At 40.9% G+C, this 26625-nt stretch overlaps 2 protein-coding genes across 5 annotated transcripts in view; both read left to right on the forward strand.

The window, feature by feature from the left end:
* The window catches only part of CMKLR2 (chemerin chemokine-like receptor 2), an 82533-nt gene that overhangs the window by 32081 nt on the left and 23827 nt on the right, over positions 1 to 26625 (forward strand). For 3 of the 4 annotated variants that reach the window (XM_073807360.1, XM_073807363.1, XM_073807361.1), the window contains one exon: positions 4223 to 4374. The gene's annotated coding sequence lies outside the window, so the exon portion shown is untranslated. Of the gene's footprint in view, positions 1 to 507; positions 1269 to 4222; positions 4375 to 26625 lie in introns of those variants that run through there. The other variant, XM_073807362.1, reaches the window with a different exon arrangement.
* On the forward strand, positions 17650 to 25907 carry LOC101333558 (DBIRD complex subunit ZNF326-like). The gene is made up of 2 exons (XM_033860440.2): positions 17650 to 17683; positions 23833 to 25907. The coding sequence occupies exons 1-2, from the start codon at positions 17650 to 17652 to the stop codon at positions 24030 to 24032; spliced, it is 234 nt and encodes a 77-aa protein (XP_033716331.1). The 3' UTR covers positions 24033 to 25907.

The following is a 26625-nucleotide window of genomic DNA, read 5'->3' on the forward strand; positions in this document are numbered from 1 at the left end:
AAAACTCAAAAGAAGTGAAGTCTTTCCCTTTTTCACAAATTAGTTTCTTTTAAAAGAAAATGTCCATCTGTATCATATTATCTCTTTTCTAGTGGTTATGTTCTGGGTCAATTTTTTTTCTTTTTTTCTTTTTTTTTTGCAAACAACAACAAAAAGGCTAGAAATGACCATTAAAAAATCATTAACAAATGATTATATTCTCCCAAATGTCTATTTCTGAAATTTCTATCATCAGAGTATTCAGGTGTTTGGGGCAAGTGTGCTATTTTAACATCAAACAAGAAAAGAAAAGAATAAAGATATTCTTGATCATATCGTAAGATGGGAGGCCAAGTTGCTGACCCCAATTTTTTCTGGAGGGGTTGGGGTAGGGAGAGGAGATGATCATCTTAAAATTACCCAGTCCATTCTAACTACTAGAGCTTCACTTGATTAATAGAAAGCCTGTCTTTTAAAGTGGAACCTCGGGACTTCCCTGGTGGTGCAGTGGTTAAGAACCCGCCTGCCAATGCAGGGGACATGGGTTTGATCCCTGGTCCGGGAAGATCCCACATGCTGCGGAGCAACTAAGCCCCTGTGCCACAACTACTGAGCCTGCGCTCTAGAGCCCGCGAGCCACAACTACTGAAGCCTGCGCACCTGGAGCCTGTGCTCTGCAACAAGAGAAACCACCGCCATGAGAATCCCATGCACTGCAGCAAAGAGTAGCCCCTGCTTGCCACAACTAGAGAAAGCCTACATGCAGCAACGAAGACCCAACGCAGCCAAAAATTAAATCAATAATAAAATAAAATGGAATTTCTTCAAAAGAACAATTTTCTAACAGTGAAATTTCTAGCATCAGTGGAGAAAAGCCATTTTTAGAGAAAGATCCCAATCCCCAAAACAATATGATAGAGGCACTGTGTATCTTCCCCTCTGAGCCCAGCTGGCCCTATAGACCTGCTTATACACATGTGCCCCTCTGGAAAGACCCCTTGAAACCCTGACCACACGAGGCTTCAGAGAACTTGCAGTGATTTAGAACGTGCGGGAACCGTCCTGAAAGCCTTTCATTTGGCAGAAGTCATTCCTGCCCCTTCCTCCTAGTCTCTCAATTCTGGAAACATCTCCTCTCATAGAGAGCTGCACAGTCTAATAGTTACGTGTCTTAAGAGCATGGTGTTTGGAGTCAGAATGCTCAGGACTGAACTCCAACTCTGCAATTTACAGGAGAGGTTCCCTTAACAGACCTCCAATGAATGGACTCACCAGCTTAACCAATGCAAGTAAGTTATGTCTAGCACACCTGAGCACTTCAGCTTTAACTACTTTTGAATAAAGGATCAACTATAAGGCAAACCTTAGGATGTCAGAGGGAGCTCCTCAGACACATAGCAGACTATAGACTATAGGGCTGATTAGGAGAGAGATTTTATTTAATGTCCTTGATTTGGGGGGACCAATTTCAAAGCTAAGTAAACTTCTGTTACGACTCGGTTGTTTTAGGTGGTAGGTAAAACGTAAAAATAAAAAGGCTGACATATTTTCCTGGGTTTCAGGGTGGGCTGTGTTTAAACTATGCTTGGCACACAGTAAATGCTTGTGAAATGTCATTTCTTTTGTCTTCTTTCTCTGTCCTTTGCTGCTCAATGCTTCTCACTCCACTACCAGAAAATAAACCCCAAACCATATAAAGTAACCAAAACTTCCTGAAATTCTCCTCAAAAATGTCTTTTATGGATGAAATTGTGCTTTTGTGTGATTACAGAAGACAGCATATAACTCAGTAAATACTAATATAGCTGATGCCAAGGGGTGGGAACTGGTGACTGGATATCACCTCCAGCAGATGGTTTACTATGACCTCCTTCACCAACTCAGATAACACTGACAAAAGATACGCCCTGTTTATTAATAGTGATTATTTCTGTGGAATCAAGGGACTAGGGGCAAACGTGGGCGAGTGTACATCCTTATGGTGCCGAGGGATATTTGTAATTTGAAGAAGCGTACCCACTCCCTCCCCCAGGGTTATTCCAATCTGCTCCCACCCCACCCTCAGTGGAGACTGCTGCTTTCGATTTTCTAGACTTTGTCTTTTAGAGGAGGAAAAATAATGTTCCTTCTACCTTTCATTGTTCCTGGCTAAGTACCCCACTCCCACCCCGTAAAAAAGACAGAATAATAGAGGAAAAAAATTGTTTTAATTAATTAATTTATTTCTGGCTGTGTTGGGTCTTCGTTGCTGCGCGGGGGCTTTCTCTAGTTGTGGCAAGCAAGGGCTACTCTTCGTTTTGTTGCACGGGCTTCTCATTGCAGTGGCTTCTCTTGTTGCGGAGCACGTGCTCTAGGCATGCGGGCTTCAGTAGCTGTGGCACGCAGCCCAGTAGTTGTGGCTTGAGGGCTCTAGAGCGCAGGCTCAGTAGTTGTGGTGCACGGGCTTAGTTGCTCTGCGGCATGTGGGATCTTCGCAGACCAGGGCTCGAACCCGTGTCCCCTGCATTGGCAGGTGGATTCTTAACCACTGCACCACCAGGGAAGCCCTAGAGGAAAAATTTTTTAAATTATATACATACAGGAGCCCCACTTAAAAGGTGGCCAGAAGATTGAGGATTATATTCCATCCTGAGCTAAGGAAAGGGATGGGGTCTGGGGCTTAAAGGTCCAGGAAGGCAATTCACCAGAAGGTGAAAAGAGGAAATGTTCGGTAAACAAAGGCGGCTGGGTCAAGCAGATAAGTCTCTCAGATGAAGAAGTATAATAGCTGTCTTCCTGATACAGACCCCTTTTCTCATGTAAATTTTCTTTACAAATGTAAAATTTCCCTTACAAATGGGTAACTTCTATTCTGTTTTCAGAGCTTCTTCTATGCCTGCAGTTCATTAAAATAAACAGCTCAAAATAATTCTTATTCTCCGAAGAGGCATATTTCGCGGTGGCACATTCTGCTAAGCCCTCAGCATTCACAGCAGACAAATGCAAATTGTGTGTTCTTCTGGCTGCTCAGCTAACAGTGTTCAATTAGCTTGCCTAACAACGTTTTATGACCCAATAATGTTCAGTTTCTCAAGCTGACGTTAGGCGTTATGAAAATCACATTAGCTTTGCAGACGGACAAGTCAGCCGCATCAAGGCTGGCTTCCTGTCAGCCTCCACACATCTCACCCCGTGAGTTTCTGAATTCTGAGTCCTGCTTCAGGTACACAGACATGCCCTCATCTGCCAGGGCCACAGATAAGATGAGAGATAAGAATCAGACCTTTAATTTCCTCAAAGCCTGGAAAATTCTCAACCCACCTAAGTAAAGAAATAAAAATTAAAATTCATATTTAACTGGGATGAATTGGGTGATTGGGATTAACATATATACACTAATATGTATAAAATAGGTAACCAATAAGAACCTGCTGTCTAAAAAAATAAAATTAAATTAAAAAAAAAAACATACCTTACTAAGGTGTGATTCTGATTCTTCCCTATCAGAAATACACTGAAACCCAGGAAATAAAATCTCTCTCCTAATGAGCCCTGGTGCATTTGAAGAGCTCTCCTTTGACATTCTAAGGTTCTTTTCATTCCATTGTTGGAATTAAATTTTTTAAAATAAATTTATTTTATTTATTTACTTTTGGCTGCATTGGGTCTTCGTTGCTGCGCACGGGCTTTCTCTAGTTGCGGCGAGTGGGGGCTACCCTTCTTTGCGGTGCGCGGGCTTCTCATTGCGGTGGTTTCTCTTGTTGTGGAGCATGGGCTCTAGGCACGTGGGCTTCAGTAGTTGTGGCACGTGGGCTCAGTAGTTGTGGCTCGTGGGCTCTAGAGCGCAGGCTCAGTAGTTGTGGTGCACGGGCTTAGTTGCTCCACGGCATGTGGGATCTTCCCAGACCAGGGCTCGAACCTGTGTCCTCTGCATTGGCAGGCGGATTCTTAACCACTCTGCCACCAGGGAAGTCTGGAATGAAATTTAAATTGACTTTTCATAAGCAAAAGTCCACCCAAACAAAGGAGGGATTGGTGCCTCCCCCATCACTGGTTTTCAGCCTGCGGCACTGCAGCCAACAGTAATGATTTCTATTCAAAAAACAAACCTCAGTTACACACGTGTACACGCTGAGTAAAAGAATTTGTGCAGTGTGTTCATTGCTTACTTTTCTCCTGGAATACATGATGAATTTTTATGGAGGGTAGGATAGGAAGGGAAGAACCACATTCAAGTGAAACCCAACATCATTCTCCTCTACAGTGTCATTTCAAAAGCCAGGTAAAAGCCAAACGAGGAGGCTGGGAGAAGAGTGTCCAACGTAGCTGTTCTGAAAACCACCCTCCATTTCATTCTGGAGCAGGGAGGTTACGCCACACATCACAAAAGCTTCTCTCCTCGCAGAAAATTAACTGGTAAGTGCTTTCTTGTTTTCTTTGAACTGCCGCGTTTGGAACTGACCTGATGAGGATGCCTGCAGATGATTTATTTATAAAGCAGTATTTGGACTAACTACCAGCTGGCAAAAAAGGAAAAGGACTCCTGATAGTTTATGAAAAGCTCTCTGTGCAGATTCATATTTTTGGTCCTGTCAGAAGTGTTTAGGAAGAGTGTAACAGGGTTTACAACAGCTGTGATTAAATCTAAAACCCTGAGAGAACAGGAGGAGGTTGGTAGGGTAGGGGTTGGGAGGGCACAATGAACTTTCAGTCATTTCCTCAGCTTTTACCTAGCAGATTACAACTCATAAATGTAGCCTTGACTCAGAAATGTCAAACGTCATTAGTGGAAAGCCCACTGTAGTGAAATCGAGTAGGAGGAAATGGTACTCAAGATGAAAATTGACTTTGCCCTCCTTCAATTACAAGGCAGGAAAAAAGTTCTAAATTGAGTTGTAATGTGGCTTGGTTTTCTCCTGTCTTTTTAAAATGAATAGCTTGTGGCTCTTCAAAACAAACATTTCTTTGTTGTTGCTGCGTTTTTTGAAATCTCCTAATCAATTGCCTGTTAGAATAATTGGTATCTGGGCTCATCTAATGAAGGACAAATGGCTAATTGAAGGCAAGTACTTGGAAGAAAAGGTTCAGCTAACTTGACTCTTCTTTTGGTAGTCAGATAACTGGGAGTACCAATTGTTTTTTGTCTGATTGTTTATCCTTCCCTCCAAATGAAAGCTAGTGAAAACCAAATGAAAATTTGATAACGGAACTTTCACCAGCAATTATTCTCTTAAATTGGCCCTTCTCACTTAAAAAAAAAACTCGTTCACCCAAGCTTCCACAAACTTGTTGCTAAATTAATCCACTAGTATGTTTTGTTTTGTTTCGTGAAAAATTCAAGGGACTGCTCTTGAATCTCAAATTACCTAGTTCAAATAATTCCTCTTTCTAAATAATTCTCATCATGTTTGCACTTCTTCCAAACACTAAATGATTTTTAAGTTTTTTCACGGCCTTTATTTATGATTTTACCCAAGACTTAAGTCCTTTAGTTTATAAAAGAATGTCATACATTTTCTGTGTTACTTTACCACTGTCATCTCCCCGAGAGATAGCTATTTAACCCAACATTCCCCTTTCAAAGGCTACAGCAGTTGAAGCTAACTCATGGAAGTAATTTTAAAAGAAGAAAAAGTTTTATGCTAAAAGACTTTTTTCCAAATTGCTTATAATTTTAAAAAGTCAGAAGCTATCTAAATATCCAACAAATATGCAACAAATAGCTTTCTAGTGCAACCCAAATCTATGGTTGCACTAGGAAGCTAGTTAAGAAACATCTTGTATATTATCTCAATGGAAATATTTAGTAGTCATTAAGTTATAACTTGGAGGGATATATAGCATCATGGATGAGTACTCATAATACTAACAATAATTATAATTATGTAAAAAAGTAAATGGAGTTGAAAAAATTGAAGAAAAATATGCAAAATTGAAAATGGTTGTGTTAAACTGACAGTGAACTGATGGTATATCAGGGAGGAAAAACTTTTACTCTGTCCTCTTAAGTTCTGGTTCTGAAGGCCTGTGAATTAAACTAACGAATGACAGATTAGCAAGAGATAACACAACAAAATTTAATCATGTATTTTTATTAACATACACAGGGGAGTTCACAGAAAATTGTGACTCAAAGGGAAGGCTAGAATTTGGAGCTTATATACCATCTTAAGGGGAAGGGGAGAGAGAGAAAGATACAGGAAAACAAGTGACTTCTTAATAAGGGAAGAGGAGAGGGAGAAAGGGGACTTATGGGAAAACAAATGACTTCTTAGAAATATAAATGGGCTTTAGGAGAATAGATAGACGATACGATAGTTTTTGTGAGACTTCTCATCTACGGCGATGAGTCAGCCTTTCCTTGTTGCTCCTGGGGAGGGGATTTATGACAATTGAGTTCTTTTGGGACCTCAAAATGCCTTCTGCTCAAAATAATTTTTATGCCACAGTAGCATATGCTGGACCCCTTCAGATGATATCGCTCTTCTTTTTTCCCCAAATTTTCTCTAATAGTTCATTACTTGTATAATTTTAAAACTTCAAAATTTTGAAAAGTCCCATCTACTTTTTTCTTCAGGTCTCAATTTTCATATAAACCACAAAAAGTTAAACCCTCAATCTGGTGGGGGGTCTTCAGTTCTAACTCACCTGGTTTCTTTGGTGGCATTAACTTTAGTAAAGGTTCCTGCCTCATAAAACTTCCTTTTTAAAAAGAAGATTTATTGAAGTATAGCTGTCTTACAATGTTGTGTTTAATTTCTTTTTTTTTTTCTTTTTTTTTTAAGTTCATTTATTTATTTATTTTTGGCTGTGTTGCTGCACGCGGGCTTTCTCTAGTTGTGGCGAGCAGGGGCTACTCTTTGTTGTGGTGCGTGGGCTTCTTATTGCAGTGGCTTTTCTTGTTGTGGAGCACGTGCTCTAGGTGTGCAGGCTTCAGTAGTTGTGGCATGCGGGCTCAGTAGTTGTGCCTTGAGGGCTCTAGAGCACAGGCTCAGTAGTCGGTGGTTCACAGGCTTAGCTGCTCCTTGGGATATGGGATCTTCCCAGACCAGGGATCGAACCCATGTCCCCTGCATTGGCAGACAGATTCTCAACCACTGTACCACCAGGGAAGTCCCCTTGTGTTTAATTTCTACTGTACAGCAAAGTGACTCAGTTATACATGTATATATTCTTTTTCATATTCTTTTCCATTACGGTTTATCACAAGCTATTGAATATAGTTCCCTGTGCTCTACAGTAGGACCTTGTTGTTTATCCATCCTACATGTAATAGTTTGCATCTGCTAATCCCAAACTCCCAATCCATCCCTCCCCCACCCCCACTGCCTCATTAAACTTCTAATGAAAGTAGTAAAAGCCAAGACCACAATAAAAACTGATAGTATAAAAATTTTAAAGATAGAAAAAACAGAACTAGCTAAATGAAGGTTAGTAATGCAGCATCATCTTAAATTGGACAATTTCCAAACATGCCCCCAATCTGTGGTCCCACAATATCTTTATATTTGCTGTTTTGCTTCTGTCTGTCACCCCAGAGCTTAATCCCAACTATGCCTCTAACTTGTTTCATGGCTTGAGGCAGAGCAAGCTTCATGGGCCTCAGTTTCCTTTCCTCTTAAATAAACCTGACGGGCAAGGTTCCTTCCAGTACTCCAATCTCACCCCCTTCCCCTTTTTTCAACCTCTGCTTACTAAGTCATTGCTCAATGTGCTATATATAATGGGTTCCTAGCACATACAGTGGGTACCTAATAAGTATTTGGTGAGACAAATCTTTTATTCAGATTCTATGTTTTCATATTCTTCAGTTGTCATAGCATGTTCTGATTATTCCAAGATACCCAAATAAGATGAAAAATGCTCTTCATTGTTAAAGAAACTGGTGTCAGTAGGAACAAAGTAAATATAAGTCAGGCACAAACTTTTTGCTAGAAATTATTTGCAAGTCCTTCCTTCAGCCTAATGAATATAATGGGCAAGATGATTCATTAGAAGGTAGAAGGGCAGGGGTTAAATAGACCCTGGCTTTGCCTCTGGAAGAGTTTCTCTCTGTGTGAAGCATACTGACCCAGGCAAGAGCCAACCATCCAACCTTAGTCTCATTGGCCCCTTGTTCAGCAAACGCAATCAACCAGCCCATGTGAACTCGAGTGTGTGAAACACTGCACACAGCGAGTCTTTGCAGGATGAGTACAAATAAAGAATTTGCTTGTGATAAAGGAATTTATCACATCAAATAAAGAAGGTATGTTAGGGCTTTCTGAATGATTTAAATTTTGTTTTGTTTTGTTTTGGAAGTTTGCTATTTTCCATTTTGGGGGTGGTGAAGGAGGTTGTTTGTTTATCATTAACTAAGAGAAACCATCTGACATATCACATTCAGTCAAGCAAATATTGAACCATCAGCTGATTTGCTAGGAGAGGACACAAGGATTTTAATGGAAAGTTCTTGCCCTCAGTAAGCTTAGAGTTGTGCTGCCTGGGAGACATAATTAAGTTATTAAACTAAAAAGTTTTAAAACTGGACTTCCCTGGTGGCGCAGTGGTTGAGAGTCCGCCTGCCAATGCAGGGCACACGGGTTCGTGCCCCGGTCTGGGAAGATCCCACGTGCCGCGGAGCGGCTGGGCCCGTGAGCCATGGCCGCTGAGCCCGCGCGTCCGGAGGCCGTACTCCGCAATGGGAGAGGCCAGAGCGGTGAGAGGCCCGCGTACCGCAAAAAAAAAAACAAAAAAAAAAACCTATGTAATACTTACAGGATATAGAGTTTAGAAAAGGGAGGGATGGAGGTGGATGCGAGTATGCAAGTTAACAGTTTATGCAAGAGGTGACACAGTGAGAGAGGTGGGTACTGGTGTCCCATCATGAGTCAAAGTGAGATGACAAGATTTGGACTTGACTGAGCAACTGATGGAGTGTACCCACCAGAAGTCCTTCTTGGCCTGAGGAAGCTTGTGGAAGAACTTGCTGGAGGGGGATCCCAGAACAGCCTATGACCTCTGAGAGGAGAGGGGGTGTAAGAGCAGCATGCAATTAAAAGTGCAGAGTTGGGCTTCCCTGGTGGCGCAGTGGTTGAGAGTCCGCCTGCCGATGCAGGGGACGCGGGTTCGTGCCCCGGTCCGGGAGGATCCCACGTGCCGCAGAGTGGCTGGGCCCGTGAGCCATGGCCGCTGAGCCTGCACGTCCGGAGCCTATGCTCCGCGACGGGAGAGGCCACAGCAGTGAGAGGTCCTTGTACCGCAAAAAAAAAAAAAAAAAAAAAATGCAGAGTTGTTTCCACTAAAACATCAGGGCACAAGCAGGCCTATTTTGGGTCTCCTCTAACAAAAAAAAAGATCTATATAATGGAAGCGAATTGAGCCCACTGCCCTCACTTCATCCCCAGTCTCTAGCCAGCTTTGACAAGGCGAGTAGCCAGCACTCTGGCAGCGCACCTGATGGAGTCGTGGTACCCAAGAGGAGCAAACGTGTCTACAGACACATGTAATGCATCTTCTGGAGGCCCTGGAAATACTTTTCAGTGAACTCTTCTCAAGTATGATCTCTTTATTGGGCAAACATAGTGGATATTACATCAGCCAATGGGGACACCTTAATGAATCCTGAATTAAAATTCTAAATACTACCCCATTTGTGCCCACTGTCAACAGGGGAAATTTTCAGGTTACAATAAAAATATACTTACATAGCACTTTACAGTTTTCACTGTGTTATTTCTGTTCTCTAGGAAATCCATGCCTAATTAAATTCTGCATTGAAGTTTCTCATTATGTCCCGAAAACCTGTAATACCAGTGTTGCTGATATACATACAGTATTTCAGGATTTAACCAAGCCAGATCATATAGGTGCAACTCAAAGCCAGGCTAACCCAACTAGGACCAAGAAATTCTCAAGTGGACTTTGCTTGGGGTGTATTTTTTATTTTTTTAATTGTATTTTTTAATTAAAAAAATTATTTATTTATTTGGCTGTGCCAGGTCTTTAGTTGCGGCACACGGGATCTTTGTTGAGGCATGCGGGATCTAGTTCCCTGACCAGGGATTGACCCTGGGCCCCCCTCACTGGGGGCCCCTGCATTGGGAGCTCGGAGTCTTTATTTATTTATTTATTTTTATTTATTTATTTTTGGCTGCACTGGGTCTTCGTTGCTGCGCGCAGGCTTTCTCTAGTTGCGGCAAGCCGGGGCTACTCTTCGCTGTGCTGTGCAGGCTTCTCATTGTGGTGGCTTCTCTTGTTGCGGAGCACGGGCTCTAGGTGTGCAGGCTTCAGTAGTTGTGGCACACGGGCTCACTAGTTGTGGCTCGCAGGCTCTAGAGCGCAGGCTCCGTAGTTGTGGTGCACGGGCTTAGTTGCTCCGCGGCATGTGGGATCTTCGCAGACCAGGGCTCGAACCAGTGTCCCCTGCGTTGGCAGGTGGATTCTTAACCACTGCGCCGCCAGGGAAGTCCCAGGGTGTAGCTTTTAAATTGAATACTGAAGTAGAGTAGAAAAAGAATTCAGGCCCACCAGGGGGTTAGATGGACTAAGTTAGAACACCAAAAACATGAGACCTCGTTGGTACTGCTGACAAAAATGCAATCACTAGATGGCAAAGTTCAAAGCATGGTGAAACCAAGAAAGTAATTTATTTCATAAAATTTAGCATATGAAGAATTCAGTAAGGAGAGGTCATAGTCTTCGCTCAGGAATCATGCAGAAGCAAAGTTACGCTGTGTGCTTTGGAAGCCCTCAAGGGTTACTCTCTGAAGTTCTAATTTTGTGTTTCTTTTTATGCAAGAAACAAAAAAGTTATTTAAGAACAGTCCATGGTCAACCAGCCAGTCACTTAGTATAATAACCAAATCAGTTGGGTATTGTAGGGGTGGAAAACTTTTCCCTTCTAAGTTCTTTGGCTGGTGTAATAATTAAATTAGCATCAAACTGATTAACAGGAGAAAAATTTAATGTCATGTGTACGGGAGTCCATATAATAAAAGAGTCAAAGAAGTAACCAAGGCAGGCAAATTTTATACCTTTTAGACAAAGAAACAATAAATTTGTGAAGAATTGACAGTACAAAGAAGTTTGGGTTTGGGGTAGTAAATTAGTGAAGAAGTAACAAGTTTTGTTTATACAGCCTTCTTGGCCCTAAATTCCCTATTTCTGGTGATAAGGATATCTTCTACCCTCCTGATACTGGGAGGGTACCTTTCACATAGGAAATTTATTTTCTGCTTTCAGGAGGACAAAGGAGGGTCAGAGTGTCCTTGTACCAGCTGTTTCTCAAGTAATTTTAATTCAAAATATTAACATGCCAAAGTGGCATATTTGGGGGTGGCATATTCTGCTCCCTTTCAGTATAGTTCCTCCATTATAAATGCTTTACACAATCGTGTATAACAGACCCCAGCATTCAACAAAAAGTGATCATTATACACAGATATAATAATTATAGAAGTGTTCGAGGAACACTAGGGGGTGCATCAGGGCTTGGGATAAAGGCAGAGTTAATACCAAAAAGGGAGAACTTCATGAAGAAGGACTTCTGCAAGGAGGTATGCAACCTGGCAGCTTAGAAAAGAGAGAATCAAAGCCAAGTGTAATAATATGAGCTGGGTTAATTTTCATTAGGACCTAAGGGCATGAAAAATAATTTGTATATGAAATTAGATCATTAGACCTAGAAGAAAGTGCTTATAGATATGACACCCTTAATTTTTCATAAAACTTTCTCTTGGGCAGTTTATAATGATAAACCTCTGTTTCAGGGGAAAACATCTGGTAATGGAGCATTCTGCTTAATTATGTAGCTAAGAGTTGACATAGGTTTTTTTTTTTAATGAAGTTATACCATATAAAAGTGCTGTTATTTGACCTTGACAATGTCGTATGCTTCAACATAAAATATGGATTACTAATTTAACAAAAACAGTAAGATATATTCATATATGATTTGTTTTATTACATAAGTATTTGTTTGATTTGTGTATTTTATTTATGCACATTATATAGTTAACTATGTTTAACACTAAAACTATACTAAACATACTATAGTTTTGAGGATGAGAAAGTACTTCCTGGGGCTTCCCTGGTGGCGCAGTGGTTGAGAGTCCGCCTGCTGATGCAGGGGACACGGGTTTGTGACCCGGTCCGGGAGGATCCCACATGCCACGGAGCGGCTGGGCCTGTGAGCCATGACCACTGAGTCTGCGCGTCTGGAGCCTGTGCTCCGCAACGGGAGAGGCCACAACAGTGAGAGGCCTGCGTACCACAAAAAAAAAAAAAAAAAAAAGAAAGTACTTCCTCTTTTATTCACTAAACTTTTATTGAGCACCTATTATGTTTCCTGCACTCTGTTCTGTACTTGAGATACAAGGATGAGTAAAACTTAGACCTTGGCCTTAAGGCTCTCACGTTAAGCAAGGGAGATGAACACCTTAACAGATGATTACTACAGAGACGTTGTGTACAAGGATTAAGAAGGAAGTCCCTGAAGTCAGACAGACCCAGAAGTCTTGCCTGGGCTTCACCACTTTTGCTAATTGCCCAGCCTCTCTTAGCCTTATAGAAATAATAATAGTACCTCACAGGGTTGTTGTGAAAATGAAATGTGAAAATGCATGTAAAGTTGCTTAGCATTGTAGCGTACTTAAGAAGTACTCAGGAGGTGTTACCGTATTACTGTAATGTGTTAAAAGGTATTATATACTTAGGTGTGCTTGGTATTTGCTTCCTCATTTTGCATGTATTAGGTAAACTGGTCTTAATTATAAGTAATACATTATTAGACAACTGGTTTATAGTGAAGTAATTTGCTCCTGATAATAGTTTAGAGAAAAACCTCATCATCTTTCCCTGTAAGTGGGACCTGTTGTCATTTAAAAGTCCTGGTCTAATTAAGTGGCCAGACAGATTTAATACATCTCTAAGGAGTGAGATGCAACATTCTTTTAACACCTTTAATAAGACGAGGAACTGAGAACAAGACCTAATGGATTTGATGGTAATTAAGAGCTTAAATTTCCTTCTCAAACTCACCTTTGCCTTCTCAGACAAATATAAATAAATGTTAGTTGCTGCGATGCCCGTGAGCATGAATGCCTTGTATCAAAACCCACTGAATAGCTGTTCTTCTAGTCAATAAATATTATTGAGCTCTATTCTCTGCCTGGCACTGTGCTAGGTTCTGGGAGTATAAGGTAAGCAAAACGACATGCTGGTGGAGGAGAGACATTCATCAGATAAGCATTCAAATATATAACTAAAAATTCTGTGTGAAGAGTGTAGAGCAGGGACCCTGAAATAAGTTGGGGGATAGGCTTGTAGAGATCAGGCAAGAATTCATTAGGAAAGTAATATCTAAAAACACAGCTTACCCTTTAGGAGAAATGGTGGTTCTCTCCTTAATACCAAACCATCAGCAAGTTCAGGAAATAAGAGCTTAGTCAAATCAATCGTTTGGTTACTTTACGGGAAATACTAAGTATAAACAAATTGTTTATTCTATTACCCAACTGTATAGATAATACTAAACATGACTCTTCTGTTTGATTGTCATTCTGCCCCATATGGGCTTTCATTTCATTAACTCTATTCAAAATAAAACCATTCATCTCTGGGGTGATTTTATCATTATCAACACACTCACACACACAACGTATTTAATTCAGTTCTTTACATGCACCAACCAAGAAGATGGAAAAACTTAGAAGATAGTAAAATGACTAAATTCTTCCTTCCTTGTGTGGGAGAGATGCCTTTGCTCTGGAATGATATTTCATGTATAAGCATAGCGTTTCTCCTTGGTTTGCCTTTTGGTTTTTGAGAGATTGAATAAGGAAGGGGGAACTTCAGCACACACCTAAAACTGTGTATCTCTTAAGAGGAATTATAATATACCAAACACAATATAAAAGTGGTATTCTCAGATTTCCTCAGAAATGTATTCTATCCCCCAGAACACGGGCAGGCGTGGAGATGACTGTGGAGAGTGTCTCTTCATTTTAACGTTTTATTAGATTATTTACAAGAATATTCACTCATTTTATTTCAGTCTTAATTAAACAAAAGCTTGATTTGTTAAAAACTACATCTATTTTCAAGCCACGTCAAATGCAATCTGCTCAAATTCACTGAGTGCACTTCAATAATTTTCTTGAAAATGACCATTTCAGGACTTCCCTGGTGGCGCAGTGTTTAAGAATCCACCTGCCAATGCAGGGGACATAGGTTCGAGCCCTAGTCCAGGAAGATCCCACATGCCGCAGAGCAACTAAGCCCATGTGCCACAACTACTGAGCCTGCGCTCTAGAGCCCGTGAGCCACAACTACTGAAGCCCATGTGCCACAACTACTGAAGCCCGCATGCCTAGAGCCCGTGCTCCACAACAAGAGAAGCCACTGCAATGAGAAGCCTGTGCACCACAACAAAGAGTAGGCCCCACTCGCTGCAACTAAAGAAAGCCCGCGCGCAGCAATGAATACCCAAAGCAGCCAAAAATAAATAAATTTTTTTTAAAAGGCCATTTCTTCCTTTTTACACTTTCTCAAGCTCAGTAAACAATTCATTCATCAAACTGAAGAGAATGCCCAAACAGAATTTCTTTGGGAAAGCTCGTTTTTTGTTTTATTTTTTTTTTTCTGAGCCAGACAATTGTTGTATTTTCTAGCCAGTTGGATTACAGCAAGTCAGTGAGATTACAGCAAGAAGCTCAGCTACTTCGTTTCCATCTTCATCACAAGAAATGAACTCATCTACATGAATCATTTGATGTAAAATAAAATAAACTCCTTTAAGTAAAACATTATCACAGGGTCAAAATGTCCCCCTTTGGAAAGGAAGGAATGAGCATAATGTAGCTTTACTGTAACAGTAGGAAACCATTATTTTGTTGCTCAGAGTGGTATCTTTCAGCTAATGTTTTCTTTTAGGATGAAACGTAAGTCCAAAATGATATCTAAACTAATTACAAATAATATCATCAAACAAGCTCTCTGATTAGAACCAGTGATCATTAAACTAGCTGCAAGCCCAAGAATTCCCTACTTTTCAACAAAGCGATATGTTAGTTATGTGAATTATTTCATAATACACCCTAATGAAAGGATTAATAAAGTGAGATACAACACAATTCCTGAGCTCTTACTAGGAGCCAGGCACTGTGCTAGGCACTTATATACATTATCTTGTTTAATTCTTACAACAGCCTTACAATGGTTTACTGATGGTGTTTCTCCCCAGATCACAGATGAAGAAACTGAAATTGCTTGTAATCAAAAAATATGGTACATGTGACCACTGTCATTGATTTGCTAATGTAGGGGAGGAAAAAAATATCATTTCTTCCTCTTCTAAAGTCTCAGCTGGGGCACTTATAACAAAAGACAGGTTAACAGGGGGAAGGCATACACATTTTTAAATAAAAGTTTTACATGACATAGGAGCTTTCATAAGAAAATGAAGACCCGAGGAAATAGTTTAACCTGAGTATTTTTTTTTTTTTGCGGTTCGCGGCCCTCTCACTGCCGTGGCCTCTCCCGTCGTGGAGCACAGGCTCCGGACGCGCAGGCCCAGCGGCCGTGGCCCACGGGCCCAGCCGCTCCGTGGCATGTGGGATCCCCCCGGACCGGGGCACGAACCCGCGTCCCCTGTATCGGCAGGCGGACTCAACCACTGTGCCACCAGGGAAGCCCAAACCTGAGTATTTTTATGTGTACTAGGTTGCATGAAAAGTGGTCATGGAGAAATGTGATAGGACCAAAGGGGTATGTGCTAAGGGTGGTAAATTGGGGGAAACTTAGCAAGGCCTGTTCATTCAGATTCCTCTCAGCATCCCTCCTTCTTTGGAGATAAAGATGCTCCTTTCCTAAGGGTGTGGAGAGGGCACCTCTCACATGAGGATCTCACGTCCTGACTCAGGGGAAGGTCAGAAATCCTTCCTGTACCTGTTGTTTCTCATATTTCTTCAGTTTAAACTATTCCAGGGCTTCCCTGGTGGCACAGTGGTTAAGAATCCGTCTGCCAATACAGGAGACACGAGTTCGAGCCCTGGTCCTGGAAGATCCCACATGCCTCGGTGCAACTAAGCCCGTGCGCCACAATTACTGAGCCCATGAGCCACACTACTGAAGCCCACACACCTAGAGCCCGTGCTCTGCAACAAGAGAAGTCACCACAATGAGAGGCCCGTGCACGCAAAGAAGAGTAGCCCCCGCTCGCCGCAACTAGAGAAAAACCCGTGCGCAGCAACGAAAACCCAGTGCAGGCAAAAATAAATAAAATAAAATAAATATTAAAAAAAAAAAACTATTCCATATGCCAAGGTGTCATATTTGGGGCTAGCATGTCTTGAACCTCATCAGTATCTATGTTGGACTGAGGGGAAAAATGTGAAGTAGTACCTACAAATAAGAAAATAGGAAATTGGGCTTCCCTGGTGGCATAGTGGTTGGGAGTCTGCCTGCTGATGCAGGGGGCACGGGTTCGTGCCCTGGTCTGGGGGGATCCCACATGCCCCGGAGCGGCTGGGCCCGTGGGCCATGGCCGCTGAGCCTATGCGTCCGGAGCCAAGGCCCGCGTACCGCATAAAAAAAAAAAAAAAAAAGAAAATAGGAAATAGAAGTACACTAGAAACAGAGGGAAAATAGGAAATAGGAGACTGGAAACTGAGAAGAAGGTTATAGTCATAACAGATGACTGTGTCGAACACTGAGCTTCACTCCATTGCCTCATTTCCTCCTCACAGCTGCCCGATAAAGTAGATATTATTGTCCCTGTTATCATTTTTACAGATGGAAAAACTGATGGTTAGAGCTTTTGACTGACTTCCCAAGGCCACACAGGTAGGTGGTAAGTGGCACTGCAGTTAGAAGCTGAGGCCTGTCTGACCCCAGGGCTCTCATTCTTAACCACCATAAAATACTACCCAGAAAGGATGGTAATTGTTTCTGGATTACGTCGAAGCACGTGGTCAGGAGGGACTGGTAGGGAAGAGGAAATTTTAACCAAGGGGACAGAAGAGAAAGAAGACGGACCGGGAGGACTGGAGAAGGGAATGTAGAAATAAAAGTCCACTCTGCATAAACACCCTGATGGGTTTAGTTATCCCAAGGGAGAGCTGAGGCAAGGGCAGGAGCTGATCAGATAGTACTGGGACTTCTCTTCATCCCTCTTCGGTGGGGCAGACAGTGTATCCATCCTCAGGCCGAGGAAGGCATTCTGTGTTCTCCAGCTGCAGCGCTGATCAGGCAAAGTGCCATGTCTAACCAATTATTTTGGAGTTTGGTGTGGCTAGAACACTGGCTTGACTCCCTTCCTCTGAGTAGCAGCTGAAGGGATTAAGAGGCCTCAGTCTGACTGCAAAAAAAATAAAAGAGAGAGAGAGAGAAAAGGAAAGCTGCACATATTTGAATGCTGTGCTAATATCCTGGCTGTGTCAAACAAGTGTATTAATCTTCCAGCAGTCATATCAAGGGCCTGGCTTTAACATATGGCCTTAAAGAGAGCAGATAGGAATGAAGGATGCAGGGAAAAGAGGCTGGGATCCCTAAAGAAAGAATTTGCTCAGCAATACAAATGTGTGTGTGGGGGGGGGGTATCAGAATTCTCTCTCCTTCAGCCCTTCCCTGCTTGCCTGGTATTGCACTTAAACCAAGCCCCCCAGCCCTACCCCACCCCTTTCCCCTAAATGAGTGCTTCCCCCTGTCCCGATGCTCAGTTCCATCATCATCCTAGGAGTGGAAGGTAAATTTAGGTTTTGGAAATTGAATGGGCCAGAAAAAAACTTCATGTACACTTTTTAAAAAACCACCTCTCCCTACTCATTTGTCCTCCTAAGGTCAGACTAATACTTTTAGACTAAAGGCCTATTAAAAGACCATTTTTTAAAAAACAGGTAAATCATGACTCACAAATATAAAGTTAACCTGTTTCAAAGGTTTTATTTAACTCTATTAATGATAGAATCAGTTAAGATGTTACAATGGGGGGCTTCCCTGGTGGCGCAGTGGTTGAGAGTCCGCCTGCCGATGCAGGGGACGCAGGTTCGTGCCCCCGTCCGGGAGGATCCCGCGTGCCGCGGAGCAGCTGGGCCCGTGAGCCATGGCCGCTGAGCCTGCGCGTCCTGTGCTCCGCAACGGGAGGGGCCACAGCAGTGAGAGGCCCGTGTAACCGCAAAAAAAAAAAAAAAAAAAAGAAAGAAAGAAGATGTTACAATGGGTAAAAAGAATTCACAGTCTCACAAATGTGTAGACCATCAGGAATGCTGAGATGGATTTATAAACAGTTACAAAACTGGCAGAACTCGTCGGTATTTACAGGGCAATAACTGATTGCGTTCCATCAGACACAATTCATTTGTATTTCTCTGGAGGAGACTATTGCACGATTGCAAAATAGACGAAGACAATGACAAGCAGAGAGAACCTGAAATAAAACCCAGCCATAAACCGTATTTTTCAGGATGCCTAAATATCATAAGTCATGTCTGACGGCGTACCTCTCTGTATTAAGACCACTGTACTGATTTTACTTCCAGTGTTCCACCTCAATGTGTCAAGACATGGAGGAGTGTGGTCCTTTTTAAGCAGTATGATAAGACGTCACTGTGAAAACATTTCAGATAATTTGCTGATCTGTTCGTTTAAAAGATAATTTTAAATTATTCAATGCAAAATAATTATAAATTTAAACACATTATTTTGAATAAAAGTTGCCTAGGGAGAAAACAGCTTTCTAGATTTGCAAATGAGAAGGTGGGCTCTGGATGGGAGGATAAAGATGAAAAATGGCAGGCTCTTGGTGATACTTTGCTCTACTTTCTCTGATTCTGAGCTGGAAGTAGAAACAGTAAGGATAGTAAAGCAGAAGATAAAGGGTGCCCTGAAACAACAGCAGTGTGTGCCTCAGAGGGACACTTTAGCCCCAGTTAGCCACAAGCACCGTCAGCCCCAGTGGTTTGTCAGGAGGTCATGATCACGGGAAGGCTCTTGCTTCATGGTTAACACTTCTGCCCAGGCCCATGTGGGGAAACATCCAAACAGGACAAAACTGCTGCCTCCAGCCGCTGTGCCCTATTTCCACATCGGTTTAGTTTCCTCTTGGTTCCTGCTCCAGTCCTAATCTCTGCATTCTGATTCCTGGCTACTCTGTCTCCTGCAGCTTTATTCATTTCCAGTCTCACTGAGTGAGTACTGACAATTTGCTAATAAATGGGCTATATTCTCTGACGTGCGGCTTCATAGAGCCTCCTGACTTCAATCCTCCACATGTAGTGGAGCATTGGTTCTCCTGTTTCAAGTCAGCTCAATCCTGTGTGGTGGGTCCTCTCCTCCTAAGCCCTTAGCTACCATTGCACCTCTTTCCTCAAGGTCACCCTGCACCTGAGCACCCTAATGGGTTTGCATTCAAAAGACTCTCTGCTGCTTCCCCCAGGAACCCAGAAGCACTACTTCAAGCTACTTCCCGGCTCAGCTTCACCCTGATTAACTACTTGTTTGCTGAAATAATGACAAAATTCTGATTCTCCCAACTTGTAGTAAGAAAGAGAAAGTAAGCAAAAACAGTAAAACCAAATTTAATTTTGACCATAATGATAGGAGTTGATTTGGTAGGTAAAAGAGTTGATTTGATAGGAGTTTGGTAGGTAAAATTATTCATCTATACCAAAATCATAGTTATTTTAGATCTTCCTCACTTGTTCCTTTAACAGGTATTTACAGAGCATATTCCATGTTCTAGGAATTTATCTAGCAACTAAGGACATAGTAGAGAATAAAAAAAGCCAAAGTTTTGGTACTCAGAGTTTATACTGTATATCTAACAGGGTTTCTTAGAGTGAGGAGGTAGTTAATGATCTACAGAGTTCTACTTTATAGAGGGGGAAATTTTAAGAGTCTAATTGGTATGCTAATCTGTGTTCTCTAAGTTAATCACAAATAGAGTGACCAAAAGCTCGTGGCAGCAACCTGAAATAAAGGCATAATCTTTTATTTTATTTTATTTTTGGCTGTGTTGGTTCTTCATTGTTGCCCATGGGCTTTCTCTAGTTGCGGCGCGCGGGGGGCTACTCTTTGTTGAGGTGCACGGACTTCTCATTGTGGTGGCTTCTCTTGTTGCAGAGCACGGGCTCTAGGCGCTTGGGCTTCAGTAGTTGCAGAGCGCAGGCTCAGTAGTTGTGGTACACAGGCTTAGTTGCTCCGCGGCATGTGGGATCTTCCCGGACAAGGGCTTGAACCCGTGTCCCCTGCATTGGCAGGCGGATTCTTAACCACACCACCAGGGAAGCCCTAAAGGCATAATCTTGCAAGCCTTAAAGAGGTAAGCCACAGCAAACATCCTGGCCTGTATTTTCTTTCCAAATTATCATTATGAAAAATTTTTAACATTCAGAGAAGTTCAAAGAATAGGACAGAGAGCAACTATATACTTATAACATAAATCAATTGTTAACATTTTGCTACAGCTGGTTGATCTGTTATTATTTATATTTATATATACATATATATGTACATATATTTAATTTTTTATTTGAAAATAATTTCAGGCCTACAGAAAAGTTGCAAGAAAAGTAAGAAGAATCCTCTCACACCCCCTTTACCTAGCTTCACCAACTTTTAGACTCTTGCCCCATTTGCTTTTTTTTTTGGCCAACCTATGATTGAACCTGGGCCCTGGGCAGTGAGAGTGCAGAGTCCTAACCACTGGACCACCAGGGAATTCCCTGCCCCATTTTCTTTTACTATATTCTATGTATGTGTGTATGTACGTTTTCTGAACCGTTCAAGAGGAAGTTGCATGCAATGTGCCCCCTTTCCCCTATATTTTTCAGTGTCTATTTCCTAAGAACAAGGACATTTTCCTACATAACCACTGTATATTTACCAATTACAGGAAATTTAAAATTGATGCTGTACTTTTTCTTAATTGAAGTATAGTTGATTTACAAGGTTGTGTTCATTTCTGCTGTAGAGCAAAGTGATTCAGTTATACATATATACACATTTTTAGAAAAATATTTATTTGGTTGTGCTGGGTCTTAGTTGAGGCAGGCAGGCTCCTTAGTTGTGGCATGTGAACTCTTAGTTGCGGCATATACGTGGGATCTAGTTCCCTGGCCAGGGATCAAACCCAGGCCCCCTGCATTGGGAGCATGGAGTCTTAACCACTGTGCCACCAGGGAAGTCCCTATACATTCTTTTTTTAAATATTCTTTTCCATTATAGTTTATCACAGGATATTGAATATAGTTTCCTGTGCTATACAGTAGGAACTTGCTGTTTATCCATTCTATATGTAATAGTTTTGATGCAATACTTTTTAAAATCTCATCTGTAATCCACATTCTAGTTTGTCAATTGATCCAGCAGTGTTCTTTTTGGTCTTTTATTTTCCTCTAGTACAGGATGCAGTCCAACATCACATATCTCATTTAGTTGTCATGCGTTTCTCTAGTCTCTTTTATTTTATTTTATAAATTTATTTATTTTACTTATTTATTTTTGGCTGCATTGGGTCTTCATTGCTGCGCGCGGGCTTTCTCTAGTTGGCGCGAGCGGGGGCTGCTTCTTCGATGTGGTGCACGGGCTTCTCATTGCGGTGGCTTCTCGTCGCAGAGCACGGGCTCTAGGCTCATGGGCTTCAGTAGTTGTGGTTCGAGGGCTCTAGAGCACAGGCCCAGTAGTTGTTGGTGCACGGACTTAGTTGCTCCGCAGCATGTGGGATGCTCCCAGACTAGGGATCGCACCCCTGTCCCCCCGACCGGGGACAGGCGGATTCCTAACCACTGCGCCACCAGGGAAGCCCTCTAGCCTCTTTTAATTCAGAACATTTCCACAGCTTTTCTTTGTTTTTGATGACACTGCTATTTTTTAAGAAAACAGAACTTTAAAAAAAAATGTTCATCATTTAGAGGTTGTCTGATATCCATCTTGTGTCGCAGATTCAGTTCTCCTAGAAGACGACTTTGAGACAGAATTTAAGGGTCAGATATTTACTAGGTTGTGCCCTTAGGATCGATACCTGCATGTGGAATGGGGCGGGGCATTGGGGGAACAACACAACCGGGCAGAGGGAGAAGTTGAGCTGTAAGGTAGGACTGACAGACAGAGCCGACTCCAAATGGACCTCTGAAGCTAAAATGGACCCATCAGGATTATCCCCCATTGATCCAAAGTGACCAGGCCTTTCTACTTCCACCTCAATCATCGCTGACAGTTGGCTAACCTAGAAGGGCATGACCTTGGGCAAAGGGGCTCTGTGTAGTAGCAGCAGTCTCTGAAGGGCTATTAGTTGGATGTGGCCTCTTGACAGCTCTCCCAGGAGTTAGTTTGTCCTTGTAGGGGGATCTGGACAATGCATTTCCACTTACCACATTTCATGATTGAAATCAGATTTTACATTCCCAGCTGGACAACTACCATGTGTGTGTACATATATATATATATATATATATATATATATATATATATTTCTTTTCTTGTCTTTTGATTTACAATGTTGATTTACAATGCTGTGTTAATTTCTGCTGTACAGCAAAGTGACTCAATTATACATATATATACATTCTTTTTTTTACATTATTTTCCATTATGGTTTATCCCAGGACTATATATATATATATATATATATATATATATATCTCTTTCTGAATCTTTTGAAAGTTAAGTTGTAGACTTCAGCCCTAAAAACTTCAGCATGCACCTATAATAAAGAAGATTCTCCTACAAAACAATATTATTAACATACCTAAGAAAATGAAAAGATATCTTAATGATATTCAATTCATATTCAAATTCTCCCTATTATCCTCAAAATATGTTTTATAGTGTTTTAAAATCAGTATCTACTCAATAGTCATGTTAAATTCCTTTTTTTTTTTTTTTTTTTGGTCTTTTCTCTTTTAAACTGGAACAATCCCTCTGTTTTTCCATATCAAAGACTTTCTAAGGAGACTGGGTGTGATGTCTTGAAGAACCTTCCTATTTTTCAGAGTGTTTTTTGTTTGTTTTTTTTTTCAAATTTGAAAGACATAATGTCACAAGAACTGAGGAAAATACCATTTGCTTTTTCTTAGATGATTTTAAGTATTAATACAGATGAAAGAATTTTTAAAGATGTGGACTATCTTTGTTAGAATAATAATTAAAGGTCTGCTTTTATATCCATTATTAATTAAGGAGAGTCAAAGAGAAGTAAAGAGATACAACGTTTTGGTTTTTTTTTATAAAACGGTTTTTATACCGTTTTCATTACATTTTTATAAAACTGAGTTGTCATTATTTGTGCACGTATGTGTTTGTGTGGGAAAACATAGCCAGATTCTACTTAACGTTCACATCTTCTCTAACAAAATAAAGCAAAATGAAAAGCCACTTAGTTGTTTTTGTAATGTGTTAGTGAGAACAGGAAATGAAAGAATCATATTATCTTATCCCATCATATTATGTTATATCGTAATCATATTATATTATATTGTTAGTCCTTTAAATGTAGCACTCTCATTATAAGCAGCTCTAATCCTCTTAATATATTATGACTCATTCATTATAACAAATTAAGAAAGACATGAGACACAAGAATCTTTTCAGATGATTTCCAAACAGGCTTCTTTACCTAATATCCTTCAGTTAGTTATGAGTTTTCTGATGGAAAATAAGCCTATTTCTGCTAGGTGTTTGTCAAAATACTTGCAAAATTTGTCAGTGGCCACCACCTTGACAACTGACAAGAATATCTTCCTGTCTCCTCCCTCCTTTCTCCTTTCTTCTTTTTTTTAATGGAAAGAATTTACTGTTAAAACTATATTATAGGCTCTTGGTCGCGCTGACTGGCTGTGTGTAACCGCGGGTCACGGGCGCTCGCCTCCCACCACAGCTCAGCCCAGCGCCACTGAGGCCGTCGGCCCCGAGCCTCCGCCGTGGACTTCGAGGACGATTACACACACTTTGCTTGCAGAAATACTTATCAGAGCTTTAATGGAATGGATCGTGACTATGGCCATGGATCCTGGGGGGGTCCAAGATCCATGGACTCCTACCTAAACCAGTCAAATGGCATGGACAGTCACAGTGGTGGTGGTGGGGGTAGCAGGTAAATTGCTTCATCACTTGGCCAAATAATTAGATGACTGTAAGATTCTGGATATTCTGATTTCCTATTCCTTAGGCATGTGATGCTACTTGAACTTTGCTATTTAGAACCACCTTAAATGTTGAAAGGTGTTAGTGGTTCTAAAAATTATCTCAGCATCACTGGCAGACATTAGGAAAATCTCAGGAAAACCTTTATCATTTCATTATAATAGAGTAAGATTTTCTGTCTTTAGCGGTGAGCATTTTTTTTTCCTTCTTTTACCTTTAACTGCTTATCAATCAGAATGTCCTGAACAAATGATATAAAACTGTTATTGGAAATATTATTTGTGAAGCTTTTTGTTATGAATCTCCAAAAATCTTTACTACTGTGGGGTACTCTATAAAGGAGCAAAGCAGTCTTTGACTAGAATGGGTTTAACTGAACCAGTCTAGCAACATTCAATTTCTAAGAAACATTTAAAATAGTTATTCTTTTAATTTTAAAGTAAGTTACAAGAGCATATTGTAATAATAAAAGTGTTCTTTAAATCATGTCTAGATTATTTATTGGCAGGTACTGCTTATACCAGAAACACTTGTGCTCTAGACTAGGAACATTATATTAAAGCCATGAGTATGATACCTTTGCTTATTTTAATGCTGTAGAATTTAGATTGTACTTATGTTTCACTGTCAATGCTGTGTAAAGCTTAAACCTAGTTGAACTCCTACAGGCTTTGGGTTGACCACATTTCAGGTCAAGGGGGGTCTACTGTTGGAGGCACAAAGATTCCTACTAGATATAAGTAAAACTAGTTAGGAAACATTTGAAAGTGTTGTCCTTCTTCATAAATTGAAGGATCTGGATTCCTTAAGGATGGACCGAATGATGCTTACTTTTCTTTTTTCTGCTTCAAGTGTGCCCTTATGGTTTATAGTAGAGAAAAATCAAGAAGATAGATACAACAATTTTGTTTACGTGATAGATGTTTTGAAAAATGTAGTTGAAAAGAGGAATAATTTTTGTATGGTTACTAGGATTCAGAAGTAAATAGTACCTTCTATTTAGTGATCTGTAAATAATTGAAGTAATGTAACACATTTAAATGTTTTACCATATCTCTTCCTGCCCTATTACATTGTAAATGTAACGTGCGTAAACTGTGTAGATGTTATCATTTATCTCGTGTAATTGTGGGCCTTTATAAAACTATGTTGTAAGTTAAAAAAAAAAAAAATCTATATTATAGGACTTATTTTTTACCCAAACTAAGATATATATATCCCATAAAAACTAAAGGAAGTGGGAAATCTTCAATATAAAAAGTATACAATTTTGTGTGGGATAAATATAAATCCAAATATTTAATGTTATGAATAGGATAAGATATAATAGAGAACAGGTCAATTTTGCCTATTTTGAGCCAATCCATTTTGGCTCAGCACTATTCCTTGAGTGTCCGTTATGTTTAAGTCCCTGTACTGGACGCTTTGATGAGTCACGAATTTAACTGATTAATTCATTTATTTATTCATTCACTTTTATAGTCTCTAGGGCTAAATCAAGCTTAAGAAGGAGAAGGAAATGGTGGGAAAATATACATTTTTCCATAGGAATTTAACTATTAAGTAGTCTACATTCCTCCTAGATTTCATAAGCCTAATTTTTAAAAGAACACCATGCTATTTGGGCCAAGTGGTTTCCAGACACACAGAGTATGCCAGTTCAAACTCCCTATCGAGGTGACATCAGCAAAAATAGTGGAGTAAGGACCTCAGAAAATTCTCTCTTCCACAGAAGCAACAAGAAACTGGCTAATGGTCAGAATCAAATGTTGCAGAACTCTGGAAATTTCCCAAAGGCTTGCAACAATCCGGGGAGTGTTTAAAAAGAAGGAGGAGGAGGAGAAGGAGGGGAAAAAACTGTTCAATCTCAGTAAAAGCAATGAGCTCTGTGGCATTTTTCACTTGCCCTAGTCCCATCTCGGACTCTCCTGCTTTGTGATATCCTTGAAAACCAACAGCCTGCATTCATGGTGAAGACCAGCAGCCCGACAGCCACTGGAAGGAACAGAAAGGGGCTGGAGCTCCTTCAAAGCTTCATCCCCAGAGACTTACTATATGACCTGTTTGTTCCCTGGAAAATCCCACTTGCAAGACTGACTTAACTCAGAGCTCATTAAGTGTGAAAAACTTTTTCCCCATAAACATTTGTCGAAAACAATTACAGGCAATTACTTAACCTTGCAGCTGTCTGAGGTGATGGATACCAGTTGGGGGAAAACATTAGACTAACAAAAAATTAAAAACAGAATGAGACATACAGAGGGGCTTTGGGAAGCTTCTGAATCAAGAAGGCCACGTGCATGTATAGGGTGGTGCACATGCCCAGGGCTCTGTGCATTGACAAGAAAGACCTGAAAAGGCCCTAAGCTCTCACCTCTGGATGACCTTGAGATTCTGTGCAAGGAAAGTGGAAGCTAAGGCAGAGTTGAAAATGCACCCCCAATATGCACACAGAGCCTCTCACCAAAAACTGGGTTGCTTATTGGTTCTAGGCATTTAAGGAAATTTCCAGGTCCTACCTTATACCTTCTGAGCTTTGCATGGAGG

This window comes from Tursiops truncatus, chromosome 7, assembly GCF_011762595.2.
Source record: "Tursiops truncatus isolate mTurTru1 chromosome 7, mTurTru1.mat.Y, whole genome shotgun sequence".
NCBI classification, from domain to species: Eukaryota; Metazoa; Chordata; class Mammalia; order Artiodactyla; family Delphinidae; genus Tursiops; species Tursiops truncatus.